General features: G+C 38.4%; 1 protein-coding gene across 9 annotated transcripts in view; it reads left to right on the top strand.

Annotated features, from left to right (window-relative positions):
* MECOM (MDS1 and EVI1 complex locus) overlaps positions 1-26290 on the top strand; it is a 681931-nt gene that overhangs the window by 638708 nt on the left and 16933 nt on the right. For 5 of the 9 annotated variants that reach the window (XM_029067439.2, XM_029067490.2, XM_007661983.2 and 2 more), the window contains 5 exons: positions 2375-2522; positions 3803-3959; positions 8216-9572; positions 13021-13108; positions 17987-18013. In XM_029067439.2, coding sequence (XP_028923272.1) covers positions 2375-2522; positions 3803-3959; positions 8216-9572; positions 13021-13108; positions 17987-18013 — 1777 coding nt within the window. The remainder of the gene's footprint in view (positions 1-2374; positions 2523-3802; positions 3960-8215; positions 9573-13020; positions 13109-17986; positions 18014-26290) is intronic. The other 4 variants (XM_039913284.1, XM_039913287.1, XM_039913285.1 and 1 more) reach the window with 4 other exon arrangements.

Raw genomic sequence — 26290 nt, 5'->3', positions numbered from 1 at the left:
CAGCTTGATTTGAAATCACTTAAAAATAGCAAATGCGGAGTAGTTAATTCTGAAGTTGAGCTACTTAAGCATTCAATTCATTTTCCAAAACATAATATCCCAAACTTTCCAGGATATTTGTTAGGATCACATTTTGAATCTTTTTGAATGTTTATGATGGATTGCGTTAGTATTAAGATGAGATAGTGTCTTAGAGCTTACTAAGGCAAAGTTAAGTACGCAAAAAGGTCAAATTCTGCCCTTGTGTGAAATCTCATCTAAAAATTGATTCATGACTACAAGGAAATAATGGCATTGCCACAGAAAGAGTTCCTGAACTCTGTGAACTATTTGGATTCAACACAAATTAAGGACAAAGATCATTACCTTGTGAAAAACAGAGAAAAAGACCAGACTTTGACAGGCCAGGATCGTTGTCTTGATATGTAAGTGGGATAAAGATGAAGACATTATACAAAAAAGGAGGAAAAAAGGGAATACATATAAGTATCAGCTGTAATACCATATAAGTAATTTTAAGAATTTTTACCAAATGGCTCATCAAAGGAGGATGCAACAAATTTGACACGGCGAATTGTTGTGGCTAGTCAAATGAATGTTCCATACTCGAGCATTTCTGTAAACCCGATGTGGTCAGGGATTGTATCTCTTTATTGCTGAATTGTACCTTCCACGTGCTTAGTACAGTGCTCTGCACACAGTAAGCACTCAATGAATATGATCGAATGAAAAAAAATAGAATTTTAGTGAAACAACAAAATGCTTTTAAATTACTACTGTATTTTTAATTTAAATTGGGCCTCATATCCTTTAATGAGATTTTTCTACATAATCAGAATTTATTTACCAGTCATTATCATGGCACTGGGTTAGGCAAAATACTTTAATACCTTGTTATAGCTATATTTTAAGGAGACATGACCAGGAATTTTAATGTGAGAGAAGTGCCATAACCTTGACTTTTACCCTGAATAATCCCTTATAGTTGTCTTCATTGATCTTCCTCCCAGAGAGACCTACCCTGTCTCCTCCTCTAGACTGTAAGATCATTTTGGGCAGGGAATGTGTCTACCAACTCTATTATATTGTGCTCTCCCCCACGTTTAGTATAGTGCTTTTCACCTTTAAGCACTCAATAATTATGATTGATTGACGGAGGTACAGAGAATTTAAATAACTTTGCCCAAGGTCGTTTTGCAGGCAAGTAGTTGGATTAGAACCCATGTTCTCTGATTTCTTGTTGTGAGCAGGAAATGTGTCTGTTCATTGTTGTATTGTAGTCTCCCAAGTACTTAGTACAGTGCTCTGCAAACGGTAAATGTTCAATAAATACAACTGAATGAATGAATGAGTGAATTGCCAGGCCTCCCTAGTCCTCTCCACTAATCCACTCTGCTTCCCCACAGCTTTGGAAAGTTTTGGAATTTACAGGTGGAGTGACTGAGAGAAGGCAGAAAAGAACTTCTTGTATAAGCTTATGATGGGCAGGGAGCTTGTCTACCAACTCTGTAATATTCTACTCTCCCAAGTGCTTAGTACAGTGCTCCGCACAGAGGAAGCCCTAGATAGATATAATTCATTGACTGAATATGATGACTGTACTACTGCCTAGTTTGCAAAATATTTCAACAAGCTCTAAGAGGTGAACACTAAGAGCATTCATGATGATCCACAATCTTTAACTTTTTTTTTAAGCAAGTTTAGATTACTTAGAGAGTCTTTCAAATCTAAAAAAAAAGTTGTTAGCGTGTGAGCAAAAGGCAGAGTCAGTAAAAGATCACAGTTTCAGACAGACAGTGTTAGGTGAAAAGCTTGGATCCACATTTCACTATAATATGGGGATAAAAGATAAATCACTCAATATGCCTTGTCCCAACTCTTCTTTCTCATTTTAGGTCATGTAGTTTTCATCTCAAGGCTACATAGAGAATTTCCCGAGTTGGTATCTTGCTGCCAATTTAGTTTCCCGTATCATGGCATGGGAGGACCTTGAAAGCATTTGAATGCCTCTTTCTAGGTTTTTAAGATTCTTCTTATTGTTTTTATAACAACGTGAAATGGTACTGATGAAATGTGATTCTTTTATTGGCTGTAAACACAACTAGATGGAGGCGCTAACTCTCTGTCCAACCTCCAGTCTAGCTTAATACAGTGATAACAATATAACACATTTATTTCCAAACACTTCTACATATTTGGATGTGCCTGTGGTTATCCATGTTATGCCCATATAAACTTGGTTTTCTCCCATCCCATCCTCCTTCCCATCCACCCCCACTTTCTTGATTGCAATCAGGATCAACAATTACACAGTTTCAATTATACGCCTGATCTTCTCCACAGTGTCTTACTGAACCGATTATTATCTTAACAGCTTGGAGAAACACATGCTGTCACATTCCGAAGAGAGAGAATACAAGTGTGATCAGTGTCCCAAAGCTTTTAACTGGAAGTCCAACTTAATTCGTCACCAGATGTCACATGACAGTGGAAAGCACTACGAATGTGAAAACTGTGCCAAGGTACAGTGAATTTGTTAGCTGTTCGGCAACTCTAATCCTCCTGTCTATCAATCTGGCATAGCCGCATCCTTTTTGTGTTATGGAAAAACAACATTAAGTAGGAAACTATAAATATCGTGAGAAAGGTAGTCTGAATATAGAAATGTAGAAGGCATTAGAACAGTGTAGGGTGCTTTGTGGATTTCCTAGTATTTTCGGAGGGGAGGAAGCAAAGCTTAACGGTAAGTTCCAGACGAGGTGTCAGACATTCTGGGTCTATTCCTGGCCTCAGCACTGATGGGCTGGCATGAGATCTTTTAAAAGAGTTATGTGAGGTGAGAATTTGGCCCGATATGCAATGCTATATACTTTTTTCAACCTAATAGCACCTTGTGTGGAAGTTGGAGCTGGTTTTGTGGTCTTGGGATTGCCTTTTCAAATAGAATGAGAGATTTTGGAGATCCCCAAACTTTTCTGCAAAATATCCAATCATGCGTTATCTCTATCCAGCTGAGAGTCTAGGTAAACTAGTGAGCACTTTGTTGAGCACAGAATCTGCGACAGTGGGTGCTTCTCATGTTCCACAAGAGTGAAAAGAAAGAAACCCCTGAATAAAGGAAATAGCTCATTAACTATTTGAGCTATGAGAGGTATCTGAAGTTGATGAAACTCAAATCAACACCAATAATTATCTCCCCATTTTGCCTCCGTGAGTAGAAAAATAAAAGATGTGAAATAATGTTTCTGATCAAATGTTTAACTGCAACTGCAGTTTTCAGCATTGTAAACATCTTCCTTTCATTTTCAAATAAGCTACCAGTAGAACAATTTGATATTTATTTTCCTGTGGGCAGGAATGCTGTACAAGTGATATGAATATGAGAGGGTTGAGCACTCTGAAGTGGGTATGATTCTGTTTTATTTCAGAAGGCAATTCCCAGACAGCCAAGGCTGAAACTTCTGCTCTAGGTGCCTCTTGAACTGGACAGTCAAAATTTCAAAATTCTGATGCCAGTATATCAGCGCTTAATAGCGGAGGGGCCGAAAGGGTAGCGTGGTGGAGTGAAACAGAAATTTAATTTTTGCTTAATTTAAAAGCCCTATTTCTAGGAGCAATAAACCTTTTCACACACCCTGCTAATTTCTTATTTTGGGAATAATTTGCTTTCTCTTTGGTCTTTAAAAAATACACTCCCCCTCCTCCCACCACACCCCCTGCCAAAAACATCTCACATTGTTGCTGGTTTCCTATGGTCTCTCCTTGAGTTAAGTGTCCTGATTAATCAGTACTCATTTCCTAGCAGGTTTTCACGGATCCTAGCAACCTGCAGAGGCACATTCGCTCCCAGCATGTTGGGGCTCGGGCTCATGCTTGCCCCGAGTGTGGCAAAACTTTTGCCACTTCATCAGGCCTCAAACAACACAAGCACATCCACAGCAGTGTCAAGCCTTTTATCTGTAAGTTTTTAACTCACCATCTCTCCTTACCGTGTCTGTCTCTTCTCAAAAAAGTCACTGTGTTCAGGGGAGAGGAATGACTGAATGAGCAGCTACAGTAGCTATTTATAGTTTCAATTGGCAAAGTTGTTTCTGTGTAATATTCCTTCCCTAACCAGATCTGTTGTTTTTCACATATAACCCCTTGAGGGATTTTTTTTAAAAGATAAAATCAGTAGCACGAGGGAGTGCTTAGGTAGCTTGGGAAAAGAATATCCTAAAAAATAAACAAAAGTCTCCAAGGGCTTTGGGATTTTAGGCAGACGGCAAAATGTGCTTGAAACTGGAATTAGGCACTGTTTCTAAAATGCCAGTTACTCCATTTTAACTAAAATGATGTGGAAGATGGTTGAACTGCAGCTCAAAGATATTTTTTCTCTCTTGGGGAAAAGAAAAGCCAAAGATAAACATGCTTTTTGATCTACAAGCTTTCACCGTGATGATGCTTTTGTAGCTTTTTTTCAAATTCCTTATCCCATCAAAGTAGCATTGTATAGAAGGGGCACATTTTTGTGCACCATCTTCTCACTCATGATTTCTCAGCTGAAGAATGGATCCATAATGTGACTTTTGAGCCACGCTTTATAGATATGTAAATTTATTTTTTTCCCTTTGCACACTTCTTCCAGCTATCTTATCCAAAGTCAACCCCAGAGCATTTCCTTAGAGAATTTTACTTCATCTGACTTACCACTTTTCATTTCTAGATGATAGGAAATTGAAGAACAAACTGATAAGATGCAGGCAAATTTTTGATCCAAATCCAGAAACGGGGATACTCTAAACTGGAATAATTACAATAGATCATTACCATTGGCAGGATGATTAGACTAGGAAGTTGTTGGTTAATGGGATCCATTTCAGACAAGCATTACATCATGGTATGTAACCCAGAAATGTTGGCGATAGGTGAAAACCCATGTGAAAGGCCAGTTGCAAGGGGCAGAATTTAGATGCCTATGACTTTCTTTCACTTCTTTTCCATCAGCTAACTCTCCTAGTTTGCTCTCTTGAGCGTGGGTGGATGGTCCCTGTTTATTTCTTACCCTTTTCTCTCTCAGGTTCTCATATTCCCTCAGTGGGGTGAGGAGACAAATGAAGCACAGGGTGCTTCTGGGTGTTTTGGGAAACTCAACTAAGAGGGACAGGAAATAGAGCACACAATGGGGATTGTCTCCAAACAAATTCCCGACTCTAGGTTGTAATGTCCTAAACAATGTACCTGGGAATGTCATGGGTTTGACACCAGAGGGTTTTTTGTTATTTTTTTCCGTTTTGCTTATTAGAGATAAAAAAGGTATATTACACCACAACTAATTATGAGTATCCATACATTGAGCATTATATCAATAACTATAAATTTTTTAATCGATCAATCAATCTAGCATATATTCATAGCAAGGAATATTACAGGAACCTTGCAATAATAATTGTGTTTGAGGCAAGAGCTTAAGTCTTTTTCAAGTCAAATCAAGGGTAAAATGTTCCCATTGATGCCTTTTCAGTAATCACTGGTAAAGGTAAACAACCCCTACCCTCTTCAGCTATGATGAACAGAGAACCAAAGGACAATTATGAATAATAGCCATGTAATTTCAGAAGAAAAAAATTGGAGATCAGGAATTAGAGTAGGGTTTTAGGAATGGGGAAGGGTCAGCTGATAGCTGTTTCTCAACAAAAGGCCACACACCATGAATTTCCCTACTAGTCTGTTTATGGCAACTGTCTCTTATTACAGTGTACTACCCAAGCTTGAGTGAAAACTCACCAACACGTAGGTAATTACTCTCTGCCATCACAAATTCTCCAGTCTTCCCAAATAGAAACCACATGCCATAATAGGCTGAACATATTCAAAATAGAATTTAATTTGCTTAATAGGCATAAAATATGCAACCTTAACGGCTGGCTCATTCTGTGTTCCTGAGAAAAATTTACTCAGGAACAAAAAAGTTCCTGAGCAACTTTGGCCTCAGATGAGCCAATATACCTGGAGGGTTTGTGGTTTGTGGCAGGAATAGTGGTCTACAAAGTGATGAAAACTCCTATGGATAGAAGCGTCATGTAATCTTGAATTACAGTGCGTAAAGGGACACATGTAGTCTATCAGCATAACAGTAAGGTGCAAACAGAAAAGTCAAATGCATGTTCCAAAATGTGGAACCTATTGGTTTAGTTAAATCCCTCCAGCTGTTATATTTGAAGAAAATGGTATAGAAAATAGTCATGACGAAAACAAAGTTTGTTGCCCAATGTGGCAAACTTTAAAAAAACCACATGATTGGATAGATATCCATCATGGTATTTCACTTCTACCTTAAATGTAGAAACCCAATAAGAATATTCCTGCAGGGATATCTGCTTAAATGGATAGATTTTTATAGTCCCAAAAGAATAACTTTTCCTGACTTTATCTCTTAGTTTGAGAAGATAAATTATGGTAGGTAACGTGACTTTATACGTCAGAATCCTCATGTTAAATATTTGAAAAACTTGACCCAGAACCCTGATGATTTTTTTCTCCAGTCAAATCATTAAGCTTGATTGACCTCCTCACATGGGAATGGAGAGGGAAGAAGAGGAAAGAAATGCTCACACGGCTAGAAAACATTTATAGAGGGTGGGGAGAGAAAGAATGATCTTCCCTTTTCCCCAAACCCTCACTCAAAAGCTCTCCACTTGGCCATGGTGTCTGTAATTCTCTGGCGTGAAAGGGGAGAATTGAGTTGAACACTTTATAAAGTATATTTCGCTTTCCCTGGAGAATGCTGTCTGCTAGATTGCTTTCATTTCTGAAAAGACAACCTGAGCCTGCTTAGATATATGGCTTAAGAAAGTAATTGTATATGTTCATATTGCAACCATTTCACTAGAACAAATATTAATCAGTGCAGTTATTTTCCAAATCTTATATAAATATCATCTAATGGATACTTGAATTTTAAAAGAAACTTTCACTCAACATTGATCATTTTCACAAAGTCAGTTAAGCAGCACGCCACTCTCAGTTGACTCATCACGGTCAAATCACATCACAAAAAATCCAACACTAAAGTCCTTCCAGTTAGCCTGCTGTACCCCTAATGCTTACATACACAGAGCTCAGAATAGATGAGTGGAGTGCTTACTTTTTCGAGAAGGCACCAGGGAAATTGGGGCCAGGTGTTATGGAAGACTTAGATGTGTAACAGTCATATGAAGAAAGCATCGACCTTCAGATCTATAGATTTCTGTGGGCATGAAATATTTACAGTAGCATCAACTGATATGTGCTTACTTACTGAACTTTTAGTATTGTAGAGTTTCTGTAATTGACACAGCCCTTTTGTTTGGTTATGATAGGAAGAAGTCAAGCCCCTGAGATAATCCATTAAGATAGGACAACAAGTGGTCAAGTTTCTCAAGGACATGGGTTTACAAGTGCAGGAAGGTTAGCCCAAGCCCCGGTGTGAGGGGAAGTCAGGGGACGTGATTATAGTTCATGGGAACCAACAATGCAGGATGGGGTACATTCAATTCAGTTTCCTTTGCAAGCTTAAAATAGAGCCATTGTAAATTATGTCAGTCTTTCTCAAATCATGAAAATGATTGTTAAAAATGTCTCTGAATACACAATATGCATTGTTGTGTGGCTTTGATGTGTGAATGATGAGAGCGTATGATATAATATGAATTTAAGAGTAGATCATTCACAGGGTTTTTCTCCAAGAAAAGAAATAGGGAATTTTATGTAATAAATTTTGGTTCTGATTTGAAAAAAGTAGAAATATATGTAGAATCTAAAAAGGTCAAAGAGTTACTGGTATATTGTTGATATATTTATTGTTTTGACAGATTCATTTTCCTTTCTACTTTGTGATTGTGCTGATGTGTTGCTGAATCTTTGCATGACACAGGTTTTACGTATGCATTTAAAGTAGTTGCAGAATTTAAAATACACAAGTATACTGAGAGTGGAAAAGAAATATTAATTATATATCTCTATATAGTTTTATATATATATTTTGTGCTGTCTCAAGACATTTGTCAGGTTGGATGCCTTGCTTTGGTACATCGTAAATTGCGTTCTCATATGTTATGTGTACCCAGATTTACTGCCACAGATACCTCTTAATGGCTTCTGCATTGAAATTTTGGGTAAACGAAATTGTTATTTTGCTAAATTCAGAAAAAAATTATCGTAAAGCCTGAGATTCTCTTTTGTTGTTTACACACAGGTGAGGTCTGCCATAAATCCTATACTCAGTTTTCAAACCTTTGTCGTCATAAGCGCATGCATGCTGATTGCAGAACCCAAATCAAGTGCAAAGACTGTGGACAAATGTTCAGCACTACGTCTTCCTTAAATAAACACAGGAGGTTTTGTGAGGGCAAGAACCATTTTGCGGCAGGTGGATTTTTTGGCCAAGGCATTTCACTTCCTGGAACCCCAGCTATGGATAAAACTTCCATGGTTAATATGAATCATGCCAATCCGGGCCTTGCTGACTATTTTGGTGCCAATAGGCATCCTGCTGGTCTTACCTTTCCAACAGCTCCTGGATTCTCTTTTAGCTTTCCCGGTCTGTTTCCTTCCGGCTTGTACCACAGGCCACCTTTGATACCTGCTAGTTCTCCTGTTAAAGGACTACCGAGTACTGAACAGACAAACAAAAGTCAAAGTCCCCTCATGACACATCCTCAAATACTGCCAGCTACCCAGGATATTTTGAAGGCACTAAATAAGCACCCACCTGTAGGGGAAAATAAGCCAGTGGAGCTTCAACCTGAGCGGTCCTCTGAAGAGAGGCCCCTTGAAAAAATCAGTGACCAGTCAGAGAGTAGTGACCTTGACGATGTCAGTACCCCAAGTGGCAGTGACCTGGAAACCACCTCTGGCTCTGATCTGGAAAGTGACATTGAAAGTGATAAAGAGAAATTTAAAGAAAATGGTAAAATGTTCAAAGACAAAGTAAACTCTCTTCAGAATTTGGCTTCAATAAATAATAAGAAAGAATACAACAATCATTCCATTTTCTCACCATCTTTAGAGGAACAAACTGCGGTGTCAGGAGCGGTGAATGATTCTATAAAGGCTATTGCTTCTATTGCTGAAAAATACTTTGGGTCAACAGGACTGGTGGGGCTGCAAGACAAAAAAGTTGGAGCTTTACCTTACCCTTCCATGTTTCCCCTCCCATTTTTTCCAGCATTCTCTCAATCAATGTACCCATTTCCTGATAGAGACTTGAGACCGTTACCTTTGAAAATGGAACCCCAATCACCAAGTGAAGTCAAGAAAATCCAGAAGGGAAGCTCTGAGTCTCCCTTTGACCTCACCACTAAACGAAAGGAGGAGAAGCCAATTCCTCCCGCGGCCTCAAAATCCGCGGCTCCTCCTGGCACGAGCCAAGACCAGCCCCTAGATCTCAGCATGGGCAGCCGAAGCCGAGCCAGTGGTACAAAACAGGCTGAGCCTCGGAAGAATCACGTTTTTGGTGAAAAGAAAGGAGGCGATCTTGAACAAAGGAAAGCGTCTGATGCCTCCCTGCAGCATGCCAGACCCACTCCTTTCTTTATGGACCCTATTTACAGGTAATGGGCTTATTGAAATATGCAGTAACATTTCAAGACTGATTCATGCTCTTGGAAAATGTCCTGCAGATGGTAAAGGGTCCAGTTACAGAAGTCCTTTTGTATCGCGTCACTGAAGTACTGGAACTTGGCGTAATCTGTCACTGAGAAACCACATGGCCATGAGCATTGGGGGATTGAAAGCAGTCTGCATTTTTTGACAATACATTCATCTTTTACATACTTTTCACAAAATAGAGTTTAGGGAACGGTTGAGCTGAAGGTAATGGATGTTCAGGTGTTTAAGAATAGTAAATCCGTGTAGCACTTGAATGGGTCAGATTCTTTGAAATAGGATGATGTGTGTTCTGCTCTACTCTCTAGATGTTGTCATGCAGCCGGTGGACCCTTACTGAGAATTCAAGATATGTTGTGTTGTAAAATTATTATTGTTAATAGCATTTGCCATCCGCTTTCGTGGGCCAGGCCCTGTGCTAAGCTCTGGAGTAGATAGAGGGAGCACTGTCTTTCTACCACTCTCTAAATAAATAAAACTGCTTGAACTACTAAAAGCATGAAATATGACCCATAAAGATATTTTTACATGAAATACATGACCAGCTTTACAGAGGCTAGTTCCTGAATCCAACTTCCAGTATGTTAATTTATAAAATGCGTGCAAAAATGTTTGTGACAACATATAACATTTGTGCTGATCACCATATAATGGTATAATACTTAGAGTCAGTGCAGTATATCATGAATGCCATGCTAGACTGTGAAACAATGCACAAATTAAACTCTTAACAGATTCACTCTTATCAAAGAACTTTGCCTTGATTCTCTGCAAACAAAAAAATTCAAATCTTGGGGTTTTGTGTGTTTTGTTTATTTTTCAAGGGGCATACATGTGAATATTGAAATGTTTCTGTGTGGGAGGAGATGAAAGTTTAGAGTATTGAAGTCATTTCCTCTCTATGGTTCTGTGCAAGCTGTTCTCAAAAACTTAATTTTGTTTGCTACAATTGATAGTATTAAAAATCAGCATACAATGCAAACACAGCAAAACTGCCTGGAAGGAAATGCATAATTTATATTAATAGGGGATTTAAAAAAAGTGTTTACATGATACAGCATCAGATGGCTTTCTTTATATAGAGCTTTTGAGTTGTCTTTAAGATGATTTTATGGTCAGATAATCCCTATGATATGAGCAAAAACAAAAATCAGAGCTTAATTAGCATTTGCTTGATATGTATAGACTATTGGCTATGGATGGAAATTAAAACTATTATTCCAGTAATAATATTTGTGGTATTTAAGTGTTACTACGGGCCAAGCACTGTACTGGAGAAGATAGATACAAGATAATCTGGTTGGACATAGTCGCTGTCCCACATTGGGCTCACAGTCTAAGCAAGAGGGGGAACAGGTATTGAATGCCCATTTTACAGATTAGGAAAATGAGATGCTGAGAAGTTAAGTGACTTGCCCAAGGTCCCAGGAGGCAAGTAGCAAATCCAGGATTAGAACCTCGACTTGCAGGTGCATGCTCTATCCACTAGGCCACGGTGCTTCTTCTGAGTGAAGTAAGATTTCTTACTCAGATGGTCCCTTCTTCACAGACTACTGGACAAAACCGGGTTTTAAGGACTTTTTCAGTTACTTATGCGATCTCTGGTCCCTTCACCACAGCTAGTACCATCCAGTATGACCTTAAACCCTAAGCATTCTGGCCTCTGATTTATGGGATTTTTGCCTCTCAACTTACCTTTAGGAGCCCTGAGCATCTCCCATTAGGAACTAGTCTATGTAACATAAAGTTCACTAGTCCACTTGTCCTCAACCCCTATTGTAATTTTAAATTGAAAACCCAAATGAAATCAAGGTTTCTGACTCTGAGAAACTGTAAGGGAAAGAAAAGTCTAGGAATGGGACAGACTAATTGGGAACATGACTGAGACAGATGAAAGAAAAAGAAAATTTTAATTTTTCTATACCTCACCCTCTTCCCACCCCCTTTGCCATGTTAGTTCGAGACTGGCTCTATATATTTGGCTACTCAGTATGTGGAAAAACCTCCTGCCCAATCAGTCCATAAATCTAATGTATTTATTGAGTCCTTGCCAGGTGCAGAGCACTGTACTAAGCATTTGGGAGAGTACAATAGAGTTGGTAGACATAATCCTTGCCCTCAAGGATCTTACCGTCTCCCCTTTCCGTGTGATGATAATGACGGTATTTGTTAAGCGCTTACTGTGTGCCAAGCACTGTTCTAAGCACTGGGGTAGATACAAGGTAATCAGGTTGTCCTAAACGGGACTCACAGTTTTAATCCCCATTTTACAGATGAGGTAACTGAGGCACAGAGAAGTCAAGTGACTTGCCAAAGTCACATGGCTGATAAATGGGGTTAGAACCCACTACCTCTGACTCCCTCGCCTGTGCTCTGTCCATTAGGCCACGCTGCTTCTGTTATGTTACACTGGGCACACAGAATTCTGTGTGATATTACCACTTCACCCAACTTACGTACACAACAGAACCACTCTGGAAACTCCTGAACCTAGAGCATTTCTCGAGGGAGACTCTTACCCACTGCTGTGATTCCAGAACCGTCTCATTCCTTTCCCAGAAGCGCTGTTTCCTACAGGGGATGGAAACCTTTGTACTTTTAACTGCCAACCTCCCTATGACCGTTCTACATTTGCCCCTCTGATTTTTTTCCTCTAAAGTCGTCATGTTAGCAGGCCATTTTGAGTTTGTCCTCTAGAGCGTAAGATCGTTCTGGGTAGGGAACGTGACTGCTAACTCTGTTGCACTCTCCCAAGCGCTTAGTACAAGGCTCTGCACATAGTAAGTGCTCAATAAATAGCATTGATTGACTAATTGTTCCTGCTCTAGCTTTCTGTTCTCCTATCTTTGTTCCTGGTTGGGTGTGTTGCATTTTTTAAAAAGTCATCACGAGGATGCGTATTAGGTACAGAAAATCCTCCTCTGTCAGAATAAACTGTGTCCAACTTGATGAACTGATATCTCTCCCAGCATTTAATACAGTACTTGACACACAGTAAGCACTTAAAAAATGCCATCGTTATTTAACCTTCATTTTTAATATTTCCAAACTGCCACCATTTCTTGTATTGAAAGATTTAGTGGAGCTTGTCCATTTGCTCAACAGTGACTCACCAGCCCTCAGATTTCCACGTTTACTATTCTTATCGTTTAGTAGGAATTTTCCATTACAAATGGTATCTTCCACCTCTCGTGGGTAGGCACATGTCATGTTTAACTAACAAAATCCATGCGCCCACCTCCAGAGGCAAACAGACCTCTTTATGTTTTCATTAGTGTATTTCCCAGAACCTATCCCTTGTTTTATTGTTGGCTCTTTTAAATGTCAGTGCCTGTGTAGTGATTGATATATGAGACTGATTCATCACTAGCAAATCTAATTTTAACATTTCAGGGTGGAGAAAAGAAAGCTAACCGACCCACTTGAAGCTTTAAAAGAAAAATACTTGAGACCTTCGCCAGGATTCTTGTTTCACCCACAAGTAAGTATTATTAGGTTTGAGACTTGGAGTTTTTTAACAAACATGTTGATCCTGAAAATTATGCATGAAAGAAGTCATGAGAATAGTAGTGTTTCTTATTATGCTGGTGTGGAAGAATACAGGAAATTCTAACAAAATTCACATTTTTTAAAAGAAATTTTAAAAATTGTCCCTGGATGAGTGTATAAATGTTTAAACAAAGTCTTGCTGCCACTTTCTGTTCTTCCATTGATATTCTAAATGATTCTGGTAGAAAGTAAGGCCTAGTTGAGTAACTGACAGAAAAAGTTTGCTGATAACCTCTCTCTAGACTGTAAGCTCATTGTGGGCAGGGAATGTGTCTGTCATATTGTTGTGTTGCACTTTCTCAAACGCTTAGTAGAGTGCTCTGCACATATTAAGACTCAATAAATATGATCGATTGATCGACTGATGTTGATAAAAGGCACACATTGTGACTAGCCCAGATTCTGAGCAGTTAGTTGCATTCTTTCACTACTGATAAAAACAAGAAATTAGTTCATCCTATTGCACTGATACTTTAAAATAGCCTATTGGACAGTTCATTCAAATATTGTAACTCCAATAGCATTCCACCAAGGTTATTGTGCTTTCTCCAAGTACTGGGGTACTCTGGAATAGAGGGGAAAGTGGGACCGGCAGTAGGACTATGGTTTCTCCTGATCTGGTACCGTCACCTCTGACTATTGCCTTCTGTGGCTCAGCACCAGCCCTACTCCATTGTTCTTGAATCATCTTCCAGGGTGCATGTTGTACCTTCTAGGTTCTTGGGAAGGCACAATGATCTAAAGAGAACAGAGATAGAGCTTTGTTGCTCGGGGTCTGATGACGTTCCAAAACTTCATTGTTGGTGATCTTATCTTGCTATTTGTCTTCTCAGGAAGACATATGATAGACCAGCATCTGTGATAGACCAACATCTGAGACACAAATTGCCAATGCTATTCCTTAGTGGGAGTTGAAATCTCTACTAACGTGGTTGACTAATAAGCCAGGTTTCATAGACTTATTCAGAAAATTTCTTGCTACCAACCCAATGTACACATTTTATTGCTTTTACACAAACATACTCATTTAACTGCAGTCTGCATTTCCACCAACCCTCTGTCTTGTTCTGAAATTGCTTCTCCCCCATATCTGATAGACTACCGCTCTACCTACTTTCAAAGCCTATATATTATAATATATAATGTAAGTATAATACTATAATATATGCTATATAGCAGAATATCATATATTATATATCATATATAATATGTATTATCATTATAGATATAATAATCACATCTCCCCGCATGGGAATTCCTTCATTAGGTCTCCTCATTTCCCCTACTCACTCTCCCTTCTTCATTATGGGAAGCAGCGTGGCTCAGTGGAAAGCGCACGGGCTTGGGAGTCAGAGGTCATGGGTTCAAATCCCAGCTCTGCTGCTTGTCAGCTATGTGACTATGGGCAAGTCACTTAACTTCTCTGTGCCTCAGTTAGCTCATCTGTAAAATGGGGATAAAGACTGTGAGCCTCACGTGGTACAATCTGATTACCCTGTGTCTACCCCAGGGCTTAGAACAGTGCTCTGCACATAGTAAGCGCTTAACAAATACCAACATTATTATTATTATTATTGTCTCCGTAATCAGATCTATAGCCCTTAAGCACTTGATAGTCATCCTACGCCCAGTCCCACAACACTTAGGAACATATGCTTATACTCTCTCATTTCCCCTATCTGCAAATTTATTTTAATGTCTGTCTCCCCTTATAGAATGTAACCTCAACGTGGGCAGGGAGAAATGAACTTTGTATTGTCCTCTCCCAAACCCTTAGTATAATATTCTGTACACATTACTCATCCCATAAATGCCAATGATTGATTAATTGAGAAAACAAATAGCAAATGTGAATAGTTACATTATTTTTAAATATTGTGTTTTAATTTTACCAAATAGATTTTATAAAAGGATTTCATTTATTAAAAAATTTCCTGTAGGTGTAAAACATTTTAAAAGAAAAGTGATTATCATGGTTATAGGGCAGATATATTATCAACTATAACATAGGCTTTTCTATAGTCACTTAAATTATAATTGTTATGATATTAGCCTTCTATGCTTTTGAGGTTTGTCCAACTGACACTGTAGTACTGAATGGTTCTATAACAAATCAGTGTCCGTGGACCAGCAATCCATGCTCTGTTGCTTGAGGGGTTGGAAGAAGTCCAAATGGCAAGATGTCTAACAGGTTTATGTGTTTATGCTCTCTGGGAAAAGCAATTGAATACCACATAACTGAACACAGCATGTACTTCTATTAATCTGTTTAAAGTAACTATTTATTTGCTATTATTTATTACAATAACTATTCAATAGCTTATTACAAATTCTCTATGATGTTTGTAAAGCATTTGCTATGTATCAAGCACTGTTCTAAGAGCTGGGATATACATAAATTAATTAGATTGGATATACTCCCTAACCCACATGGGTCTCACAACCCAAGTAGGAGGGAAAAAAGGAATTCAGTTTTTTCATATGAGGAAAGTGAGACAAAGAGAAGTTAAATGACTTACCCAAGAGCACAGAGCAGGCCATTGGCAGAGCTGGGATTAGAACCCAGTTCTTCTGACTCCTAGGCTGGGGGTCTTTTGTCTAGACCATGCGGCTTCATTGGACTAATCCCTGTTCTCTTCCAAAGGCTTAGTGCAGTGCTCTGCACACGATAAGCAATCAATAAAAAATTATTGATTGATTGAATAACGATTTCTTGGAGATTTCTGTATTGAAAACTTTCTTATATTGCTTTCAGAAATTTAGTAAAAAAAATCCCAAAATATAATCGATCATGTGTGGCCAAAATTAACCAACCACAAAGAACATTTATCAGTTGCTAATGAGAAGCAATATTACCTTTCAGAAACAACATGAGCCTGGCTATTAGAGGACCTAGGTTCTAATCCCAACTCTGCCACTCATCTGCTCTGTAACCTTGAGCAAATCACTTAACTTCTCTGTGTCTCAATTATCTCATCTGTAAAATGGGGAGCCATATATGGTGGCACATGGACAGTATCCAACCTGATTATCTTGTATCTCCCCCAGTGCTTAGTTCAGCGCCCGGCACATAATATGTGCTTAACAATTACCACAAAAAAAAAATTAAAAAACTGAATATCTTCAAATTTGGACTATTTGGACACTGTGACCAATTTTAATTTCATGTAACTAACATATAGTGTTAAATATATATATACACACACGCGCACACACACATTTATTTATGTATCAAATAGTCACATTTGAATCTGGGTCAAAAACAGTCAACTCTGTACTTCTCCACATAGTTTCTCTTCTCTCTGAAGTTCTTCAGGAAGTTTTCTACAAGACTGGTAAAGAAAGCATTAAGATCTAGAAATCTAAATGAGGTAGCATGATCTAGCAGAAAGAGCACTGGACCGTGAATCAGAAGACCCAGGCCCAGATTTGCCAACCGCTGGCTTGTGTGACCTTGGGCTGTGAGCCCGTCTTCTAGACTGCGAGCCCGTGTGGGCAGGGATTGTCTCTCTTTGTTGCTGAATAGTACTTCCTAAGTGCTTAGTACCGTGCTCTGCACACAGTAAGTGCTCAATAAATACAATTGAATTGAATGAATTAAACTTCCTTGTACCTCAATTTCCTTGCCTGTAAAATGGGAGGTGAACTTGCTCTTCTTCCATCTTAGATTGTGACTTTCTTAGGGACAGATGTTATGTCTAACCTGACTATCCTATATTGACTATCCTATATGAGCATTTGTCTCATTATTAGATAAACACTAGCATTACTCTCATAATTAGAGTTTAATGAATGCCAGCCATAATTATCATCATTACCATTATTGTCACTGTCTTCTTTGGGTCCCGGGAGAATATAGTAGTGTTCTTCTGGAATCATAGGTAAGATAGACAACATAAATGCTTACTGTGTACAGACCACTGTATTAAGTGCTTGGGAAAGTACAAGGTAACAGAGTTGGTATACACATTCCCTGACTTGAGCATTTTCCTTAGGTTCTTGGCAACCTGTGCTTGCCATGGAGAAAATTCGAAGCATTCACAACAGAAGAGGATTACCCTTAGGAAAGTCCAAAGGGATGGAGGGACCCTTGGATTGCTAACCAGTGATTAGCAATCACTTGTTTTCATTTTCCATTTTCTTTTCAGATACTTTTTTTTTCTCATTTGGACTTTTATTTTCTACTTGTTTTTCACGTAGTTATCGCCCACTGAAAATGGCACCGATACTAATTGTGAAGGGTAGATGTGCAAGTCATTACATTATCAGGATTCAGTGGTCTGAGGATGAATCAATGTTATTTTAATGCTTCTCAGTGTCTATTCTTAATTAGGTTTAGAAAAAAGCAGATCCTTCAGGCCTTGAACTCGATTTCATTGGACATTGTATTTGCTCAAGACAAACTAATATATCAGAGGGTGAAACATTCTTCAAATTTCACAGTGAATTAAGTAGTGGACCCTCCTTATATACTTTGCTATTGTTGGTAACATGAGAGTGGACATTCTTCTATATGGTAATAAAATCATTAGGATTGTTTCATGGAATTTTCTCACTGAATGACATAACTGTTTTTAGCGAATTCAAATGGGTAGAATTCAGTTGTGTAGAGTAAACATTCACACAGTGAAAGTTTTGGTGAACAGATTTTACATTAATTTACCCCTAAAGTGGTTCTGTTTTAATTACAGTTATATAACGAACAAAATGACCAAAGTAGTGTACTGTGCTAATATTTCAGTAGACTGATTGAAATGAGGGTTCCAATGAAGGAATAATGTTTTTGTTTTTGTTTCAATTTTGCTCCCAGTTCCAAATGCCTGATCAGAGAACTTGGGTAAGTTTCCTATTATATTTTTGATTCAAATAGTATTCCTTTAATAAAACAAAACTTGCACTAAAGATTACCACACAAACATGAAATATTCCAAAGCTCTTTTTCACTGAAGGTTGTGTCTGCAGTGAGCAGTTTTCCAATTTCTAGAGCTGATTTCTCAGGCTTTTATTATACCGCACTCACGTCACAAGATGTTCAAATAAAGATGATATGACCTGCTATTTGACCTATCTGAAGTAGTTACATTTTGAAGATCTTCTGAAGACACCTCACAGTAATTCTCTTCAGCAGTTTCTAAATGTACTTTCCCAAATGGGAGGTATCAGAATTTAGCCATATACTCTTGAGGATTTGTTTGAAGGATGCTCTTTGCAACTTAATTTTAAGGGTCAGATTTAAACTTAATTGTTGACTACTATAGCTTCCAAGATATCCCAAGTTAGAAATTGTTTTCTGGTCATATAATTCATTCTGTTATTAAAAGGGAAAAAAATCCACATTCAGTTATCAACAGTCAGTTTTTGTCATGTAGGATTCCCTTCTCCAGCATTTTATTACTCTTCAATGAACTTTCAAGAATCACTTGTACAGTCAGTGGTATTTATTGACCTCTTACTATGTGTACAGCATTGTACAGGCCTGGAAGTCAGTAGGACCTGGGTTCTAATCTGGATCTGCCACTTGTCTGCTGTGTGACCTTGGACAAGTCACTTAATTTCTCTGTGCCTCAGTTACCACATCTGTAAAATGGGGATTAAGACTCTGAACTCCACTTGGGACAGGAACTGGGTCCAACCTGATTTGCTTGTTTCCATTCCAGTGCTTAATACAGTGCCTTGCATATAGTAAGCACTTAACAAATGCCACAATTATTATCATCATTATTATTAGTAGTATTAGTAATACTGTGTGCTTGGTATAGTCCAAATTCAGTAAAGTTTGTAGAAAAACCCCAGCCCTCAAGGAGCATACAGAGCATTAAAAGGGTTCACAATAAAGACAGAATTTCCCTCAGGTTTTCCTGTTGGATTACTGCCATATCTGCACCCTCCTAGCTGAACCATATCTCCCCTTATCTCCATATCGCCATATCACCCGTATCTCCACCCAGTTGAAACTGTTGATTTATGACCCATAATGAACCACATTCAGTGATTGTTTTTGAAATAATTTGAGCCATAAAAGCTGTTTAAATAAGCCGATAAATTGATCAATCAATCCAAAGTATTTGTTGAACCCCTCCTGTGAGCAGAGCACTGTCCTAAACCATTGAAAAGCTTAGAGAAGCAGTGTGGCCTATTGGAAAGAGCATGGGGACCTGGATTTTAATTCCGTTTCTGCCATTTATCTGCTGTTTGATCTGGGGCTTGTCACTTAACTTCTCTTGGCCTCGGTTCCCTCATCTATCAAATGGGAGTTCAATAATCGTTCTCCCTCCTACTTAGAATTTGAGCCAATGTAGGATGGATTATATTTACCCCAGTGCTTATTACAGTGCTTGGCCCAGAGTAAGCACTTAACAAATATCATTATTAGTATTATTATTGTACAATAGAATTAGTAGGCATAAGCCTTGCCCATATGCAATTTATAATCTAGCAGGGGAGACACACTTAGGAAATTGCAGATTGGAGAAAGTAATAGAGTAGAAAAATATACACATAACTGCTAAGGTAGGGGGAAGAGGGTAAGTACAATTGTTGAAGGGTTGCTGAAGAGCTGAAGTGGCAGTTGGGGAGATAAGAGATTCATCAGACAAGGCCTCCTGAAGGAGAAGCATTTTCAGGAGGGCTGTGATGATTGGAAGAGTACTGAGAAGCCTGTCAGATATGAAGGGGGAAGTTTAGGAGGACAGTTAAAGTCAAGATGTTGATGGCAGGAGAGATGAAAGCAGGACACAGAGAGTACGTTAGTTTAAGCTTGTGAGCTGGAGTGTAATGGGAGAAGAGATTGAATATTTAGGAGGGAGACCTGTTTGAATGTCCTAAAGCTGATGCTTAGGAATTTCTGCTTATTGCAGAGAGAAATGGGCAATGATTAGTTAAGTGTAGTTTTTATATAATAATAATGATGATGTTATTTGTTAAGGGCTTACTACGTGCCACGCACTGTTCTAGCACTGGGGTAGATACAAGGTAATCAGGTTGTCCCACGTGGGGCTCACAGTCTTAATTCCCATTTTACAGATGAGTTAACTGAAACACAGAGAAGTTAAGTAACTTGCCCAAAGTCACACAGCTGATACGTGGCGGAGCCGGGATTAAAACCCATGACCTCTGACTCCCGTGCCCGTACTCTTTGCGCTTTTCAAATAGAAATATGACATATATTTCAAACAATGGTAATACAGAGTGATGACATGTGTCAACCACTACGCTAGGTGGTTTGGGAACAGAACAATACAACAGGGTTGGAAGACGGGTTCTACTAAGGAGCTCAGAGTCTAGAGGAGGGAAGAGACATTAGAATGGATTACTGATGGAGAAAGAGGAGAATACAGGGATATGTACTTAAGTGTAAGGGGATAGAGTGGGGTGAATATCAAGTTCTTAAGGAATACTGATCTGAATACATAAGCAATCTGTAAGGGAGGATTAATGGGAGAAACAGGAACATAGTTGAAACCAGTTAGAAGTAATCTTTTTTCAATTGGATTAGGTACCCTGATTCATATTTTCCTGAGGGCAGAGATCGTGTCTATAAACTCTATTGTACTCTTCTAAGTACTTGGTACCATTTTTTTCTACACAGTAAGAGCTCAGTTAATATTATTGCTTTATTTGTTAAATAATCCATTGCACTATCACATGGAGAGAAAACATAAACAATGAAATGCATGGTTAAGCATGTATAGATTGGAAAATAAAATAGAAAAAAATGCTAAGAGCAGCACCACTTTCCTGGTTTATTTTTGGAAGTAAATACTCAATGCTCATGGTTTTGTTAGATTCATTTAAGATAGAACAAATAAAAATAATGAAGTCAGAGTTGTCCAAAATTTTCCCATAAGGTATTTCTGAAAAGTCAGTTCTTTTATAACAACAACAAGAAGTCTAATTTATGAAACACATCACATAATTCATGGCACTGCTGGGCATATCATTTCATATAATCAGGTTATCACTTTCTTAGTTTTAGTAAGAAACTCCTTTATTTATATTAGCAATTTTCAACTGCTGGGTACTAAATTTTAAGATTAGTGATCAGAGACCTGTTGATGTTATCTAGCCTGTTGAAATGTCTATAAATGCTTGCTTTATCTGACTATAGTTAACGACTACATTTTTTTAGTTTGAGCTGGGGAATTGTGATTACATATTAATTTGCGTCAGTATAAGGTTAATAGCCTCTTAGGGACAAGGAAGGGGGTGAAACTACTTCCTTTTCCAGACATCTGGTTGCAGATAGCATCAACAACTGTTATGTATGTAAATCAAAAATTACTGTTTCACTCTAAATGCTGTCATTTACAGATTTGAGATTAGGCGAAAACATTAATGGGCTACAGAGCAATAGATTTCTGAAATATTGGTGCAGTTTATCTGCCCCCAAACTTCATTTTATGAAACCATGTGAATTATACGTATTTTGGTTCTTCATAGCAGAAAAGTATTAAACTGTAACATAGAGTCTTGATTGTAATTTGTTATCATTCTCTCTGAAAGCACTCCAAATTTCTCCATGAAGTAGGTAAAAAAAAAAGGGAAAAAGTTGGAAAGAACTGTCCAAATGCATCTCTCTACCTGGAAAACATTGGCAGTTGTCCCTGATGGGAAAACTATTTGTTAGCTCTAAATTGGGGAAAAGATGCAAGTATATCAGACCCCAACTTATTTCGGGAAGTAGGCACCAGATCCATTAGGACGGATACTGGCTGTGATGCTGTTATGCAACCCCTGGTAGCAGATCAGAGAATCACCATGTCTACACTGATGGGAATATGCTATCTTTCTTCTTGCTGAGGCAAAGTGGTACCCTAGCAGGCATTAGGAAGATGAAAGGAAGGATTCAGTGATAGCTTTTATGTTGCTTCAGTGGTTCTCAGCAATGAGTTGAGGGAATAGAAATGGGCTAAAAGAATGTGTGTGTGTTTGTGTGTGTGTGAGATAGTTTCCCTGTCTCCCTCCAATCCCCATCTTTCCTGTTCATCACTTTACCCCCTTTTCATATTAGCCCAGAATCCCTTGGATGCAAAAATGGAAGAGAAAACAAAACAACTCACTCATTTTCCTCTTATTTGCTCTATTTTCTTTAATAATGCAGTTAATATATCCCTGATATTTCTTTTTGTTGCCTGAGGATTTTTAGAATAGGGAGCGGTTAAAGTATGGGGTCCTACTGTCCATTCTTAAAAAGATGGTATTAGTAATTCTCAAAGCTAGACACATTTTTCTAAACAGCCAATTGTCCTTAAATGAGCCAAAGCACTGGCAGTTTATGGGAATAGAGATCAAAACCCGGTCTAACGTGTTGGTAGTTGTTATGAAAAACCCATTTTAAATATGAAGGGAAAATAATTTATTGTAGATGTATTATAGGAATCTGGTTATGAGAAAAATGTTGATTCAAAAATGATTTAAAATCACTAGATAATGAAACCAACTCAAATATTAAATTCACATAAATAAAACATTTATTATCATTACCAAAAGCACTTGCTTTTCTTCTCCATAAATACATGCTCCCATAACCCCTGCACTTTCTTGTTACCGCTAATCAGCTTGAAGGGCAGAGGTCATTTTTTTCATTCGAGTAATTTATTTTCTGTAATAGAGAATATCAAATGATTTCTCACAAGGAACAATTAGAAGGATTAAATATGATAAAATACTATCATAACCAATTTTACAAATGACTTCTTAATACATTAAATGAAAGTAGGATAAAATTGCTAATGTCGAATCTTCCAGACTGACAGTGACATCTCTCTACTGGGACAGCATTACTTCCTCTCCAAGCAGCATCATCATTACATATCTCTGCCCTGTGATCAGTCCATGTCAAAATCCTTCATATTGACAAATGTGCTGTCCACCCGCATCTGTGGAGAATGTTTTAGCAGCTGAGTGATTATGAATCAAACCCCTGAGCTTACAGCCCCGACTGCCTTCCAATGCTTTCCCATTTGTCGTCTGACAAGTAAATGTATCTTGACTTCCCTCTGAGAATTTTTGCACAATGTTTGATGAAAGACATTTGGCAAATTGGCAGTAGTACCCTGTACATTGCAATTTGTAGCTAGCATTAAGAATCTGAGCATGAAATGAGAGGGCAGGCTACAAGCTAGAGGAAAAAAAAAATCGAAAAAGCAGAGCTAACCAGAATGTGAATAGTCATTTGAAGGAACAAGCTTACAACATTCAAATCACTGTACCGATAGACTTTTCTGTGGTTTACTTAAGGAACTAATGGTCTTCTGTGTAATTTTATTTCTGTAAATGACATTTTATTCTTTATCTCTCTCTTTATATATATTCTTTATATAGTTATATATAAATTATATATTTAACCTGGAGTGATAGTGAGTGGGCGATTATTCTCTGTATATCCCTAAATAGTCTTTTAAACTCTTTGAAATAGGAATTTAACCTGTTTTGTTAGTTTTTGCAGTAGGAATACATTTTAAGCCTGAAATTTAGAGGAGATCAGGTAGGAGAGAAAATTGGAAGAGGTGGGGAGAGATGGGAGAGGCAGATGGAGCAAGAAAAGATAAATCACAAATGTGAAGTAAAATAAGACACAATAGTACATTGGGTTTGTCAGGTATCATGCACTGCTCTTTATTGCTCCTGGCAATTCTTTTTTCATTCTTTTCAGTAATGGGACATGTTTATTAAGCTATTTGAATGCCTGAAAAGTTCTATATGCTACTATTCTTCCCGTTTTCTGCTTGCTTACTAATATATTTTGGCAAAAACACAAACATATTAATCTTATTCTAAATTACCTATAAACATAGTGCATGCCATCCTTTTTCATAATTTTGTCTCCAGAAATGTATTAAGACTCCATATCCCTCATCATTTTGACCAGATCAGTCCTCCCCAGTGTACTTTTCATTTGATTCTTGTATGTACATATCTTTATACTCTGTTACTTCCCCTACTGGTAATTTATTGTCTGTCCTCCACTAGATTGCCAGCCCCGTATGGGCAGGGATTGTGTCTACCAACTCTTTTCTATTGTACTCACCCAACATTTAGTACAGTGCTCTGCACACAATAAGTGCCCAATAAATACCTTTGATGGTATTCATTACTTAGTAGAGGAAGTAAAAAAAAAAGGCGCTCTAAATATGAAATCATTATGAAAAGACTTTTATCAGTTTAGTTCTTTTTTAGTTGATTCCATTAGCATATTCAGTTATTAGAAACTTTAGTAGTGGGGCTTATAAAGTTTTAGTATTTTGTCAAAATTTCCTATAACTGGTTTTCCTTAAGATCAGGGATCACATCTATTAATTCTCTTTTACTTTCCCAAGTGCTTGCTCACAGTTCCCTGCACGCTTCCAACATAAATGTATAAGAAGCTAAGAAAATCAAAGTGATTCCCTCAGAACCGACTTATCCATAGTACAAAAAAGGGTGACTGTCTTGTGGCTGCCATCTCGGGAAGGGTTTCTATGACTGTCAGCGGGATCTACCTTGGTCAGTCCAACAGTATGCTCCATTTCCTCTACTACCTTTGCTCCAATTTCCACATAGTTACTTAGAAATACTCCAGCCATATTAAGAAGGAAGCCTCTGCTCCTTCTCAGTTTTGTTAGCTTCTTCCTCTGCCACTTTTTTCCCTTAAATATGAGTATCCTACCCAAGCTCTGTTCCGGGTCCCATAGCGTTCCGACCCTACTCCCACTCTGTCAGGGAGCTCATCCACTCTCATGGCTTCAGCTATCCCTCTGTGTGATGACTCTCAAACCTATCTCTCTCTAGCTCTGACCTGCAATTATTTTGTCTTTGGGACACCTCCATTTAGCTATCTGCTGGCACCTCAAATTTAATATTTGTAAAATTGAACATCTCATTTTCCCACTGAACTTTACATCTCATAACTTTCTTACCTCAGTCAATAATCCACTCCTTGCCCCAGCAAGTTTGGGCTTTTCCTGAATCTCTCATTGAATTTCAATACTCATATTCAATCTGCTGCTACATCCTACCAGTTCTTCCTACACAACATCTCCTCTGTAGACCACTTCTTCATCCAAAGAGTTACTGTTAATATCATGATTAGTGTACTGCGATTGTTCTCTTTGCTGAGCTCCCTGCTTCCTGCCTCTCCTGTCTCTATCTTGACAGACTGCAAGGGATCTCCACCAACTCTCCACATCTTACATATCAGTCCTCTTCACCCACTACTTTGCAGCTTCCTGTTTTCATTCTCCCCAGCTCGATCTCCTCAGTCCCCTCTCTTTTGCTTTCCCCTCAGCTTGAAAATCCTTCTGGCTCAAATCCAACAGACCACATCCCGCCACATATATTCAAAGTCTTCAGGAAAACCCACTTTCTCCAACATGTCTTCCCCAGTTAACCCCCAGCACTACAAGTCATATAAAACCATCAGCCATATTTAATAATTAAGGACCTGCAGATATTCATCCTCAGCATTATGATTTTCCAGTTTTTAATTATTAATTTTGAATACTCTATAAATTCTTATATGTGGGTCTCACCCTTAGAGTGTACACTTCCTGTGTGCAGAGACTGTGTCACTCAAGTACATTACAATGTATTGCACCCGATGGGGGTCTGCGTCTGCTTCTAGTACCCTTGAGGCTCTGGGAAACTCGGGAGGTGTAGGTAAATTCTGGGCTATCCTGGGCTATCCTCCAGTCTTTTTTCTATCTCTACCTCTTAGTTAGGCCTTCCCTCACTGAGCCCTCATTACCTCTTTTCTCATCCACCTTCTGCGCTTGGATTTATTTATTTTTTTTGGACTTGCACTTGGATTTGAGAAGCAGGTTAGCATAGTGGATGGAACACGGGCCTAGGTGTCAGAACGTCTTGGGTTCTAATCCCGGCTTCGCCACTCATCTGCTGCGTGACCCTGGGCAAGTCATTTCTCTGGGCTTCACTTACCTCATCTGGAAAATGGGGATTGAGACTGTGAGACCCACGTGTGACAGAAACTGTGCCCAACCCAATTTGCTTGTATCCACCCCAGTGCTTTGTACAATGCCTGGAACATGGGAAACGTTTAACAAATACCACAGTTATTATTATTATTTGCTCCTTTTATTCACCATTCCATCAGCCCCACAACATTATGTACATATCT

Source organism: Ornithorhynchus anatinus, chromosome 1, assembly GCF_004115215.2.
Source record: "Ornithorhynchus anatinus isolate Pmale09 chromosome 1, mOrnAna1.pri.v4, whole genome shotgun sequence".
NCBI classification, from domain to species: domain Eukaryota; kingdom Metazoa; phylum Chordata; class Mammalia; order Monotremata; family Ornithorhynchidae; genus Ornithorhynchus; species Ornithorhynchus anatinus.
This window is presented reverse-complemented; position numbering and strand designations above follow the sequence as displayed.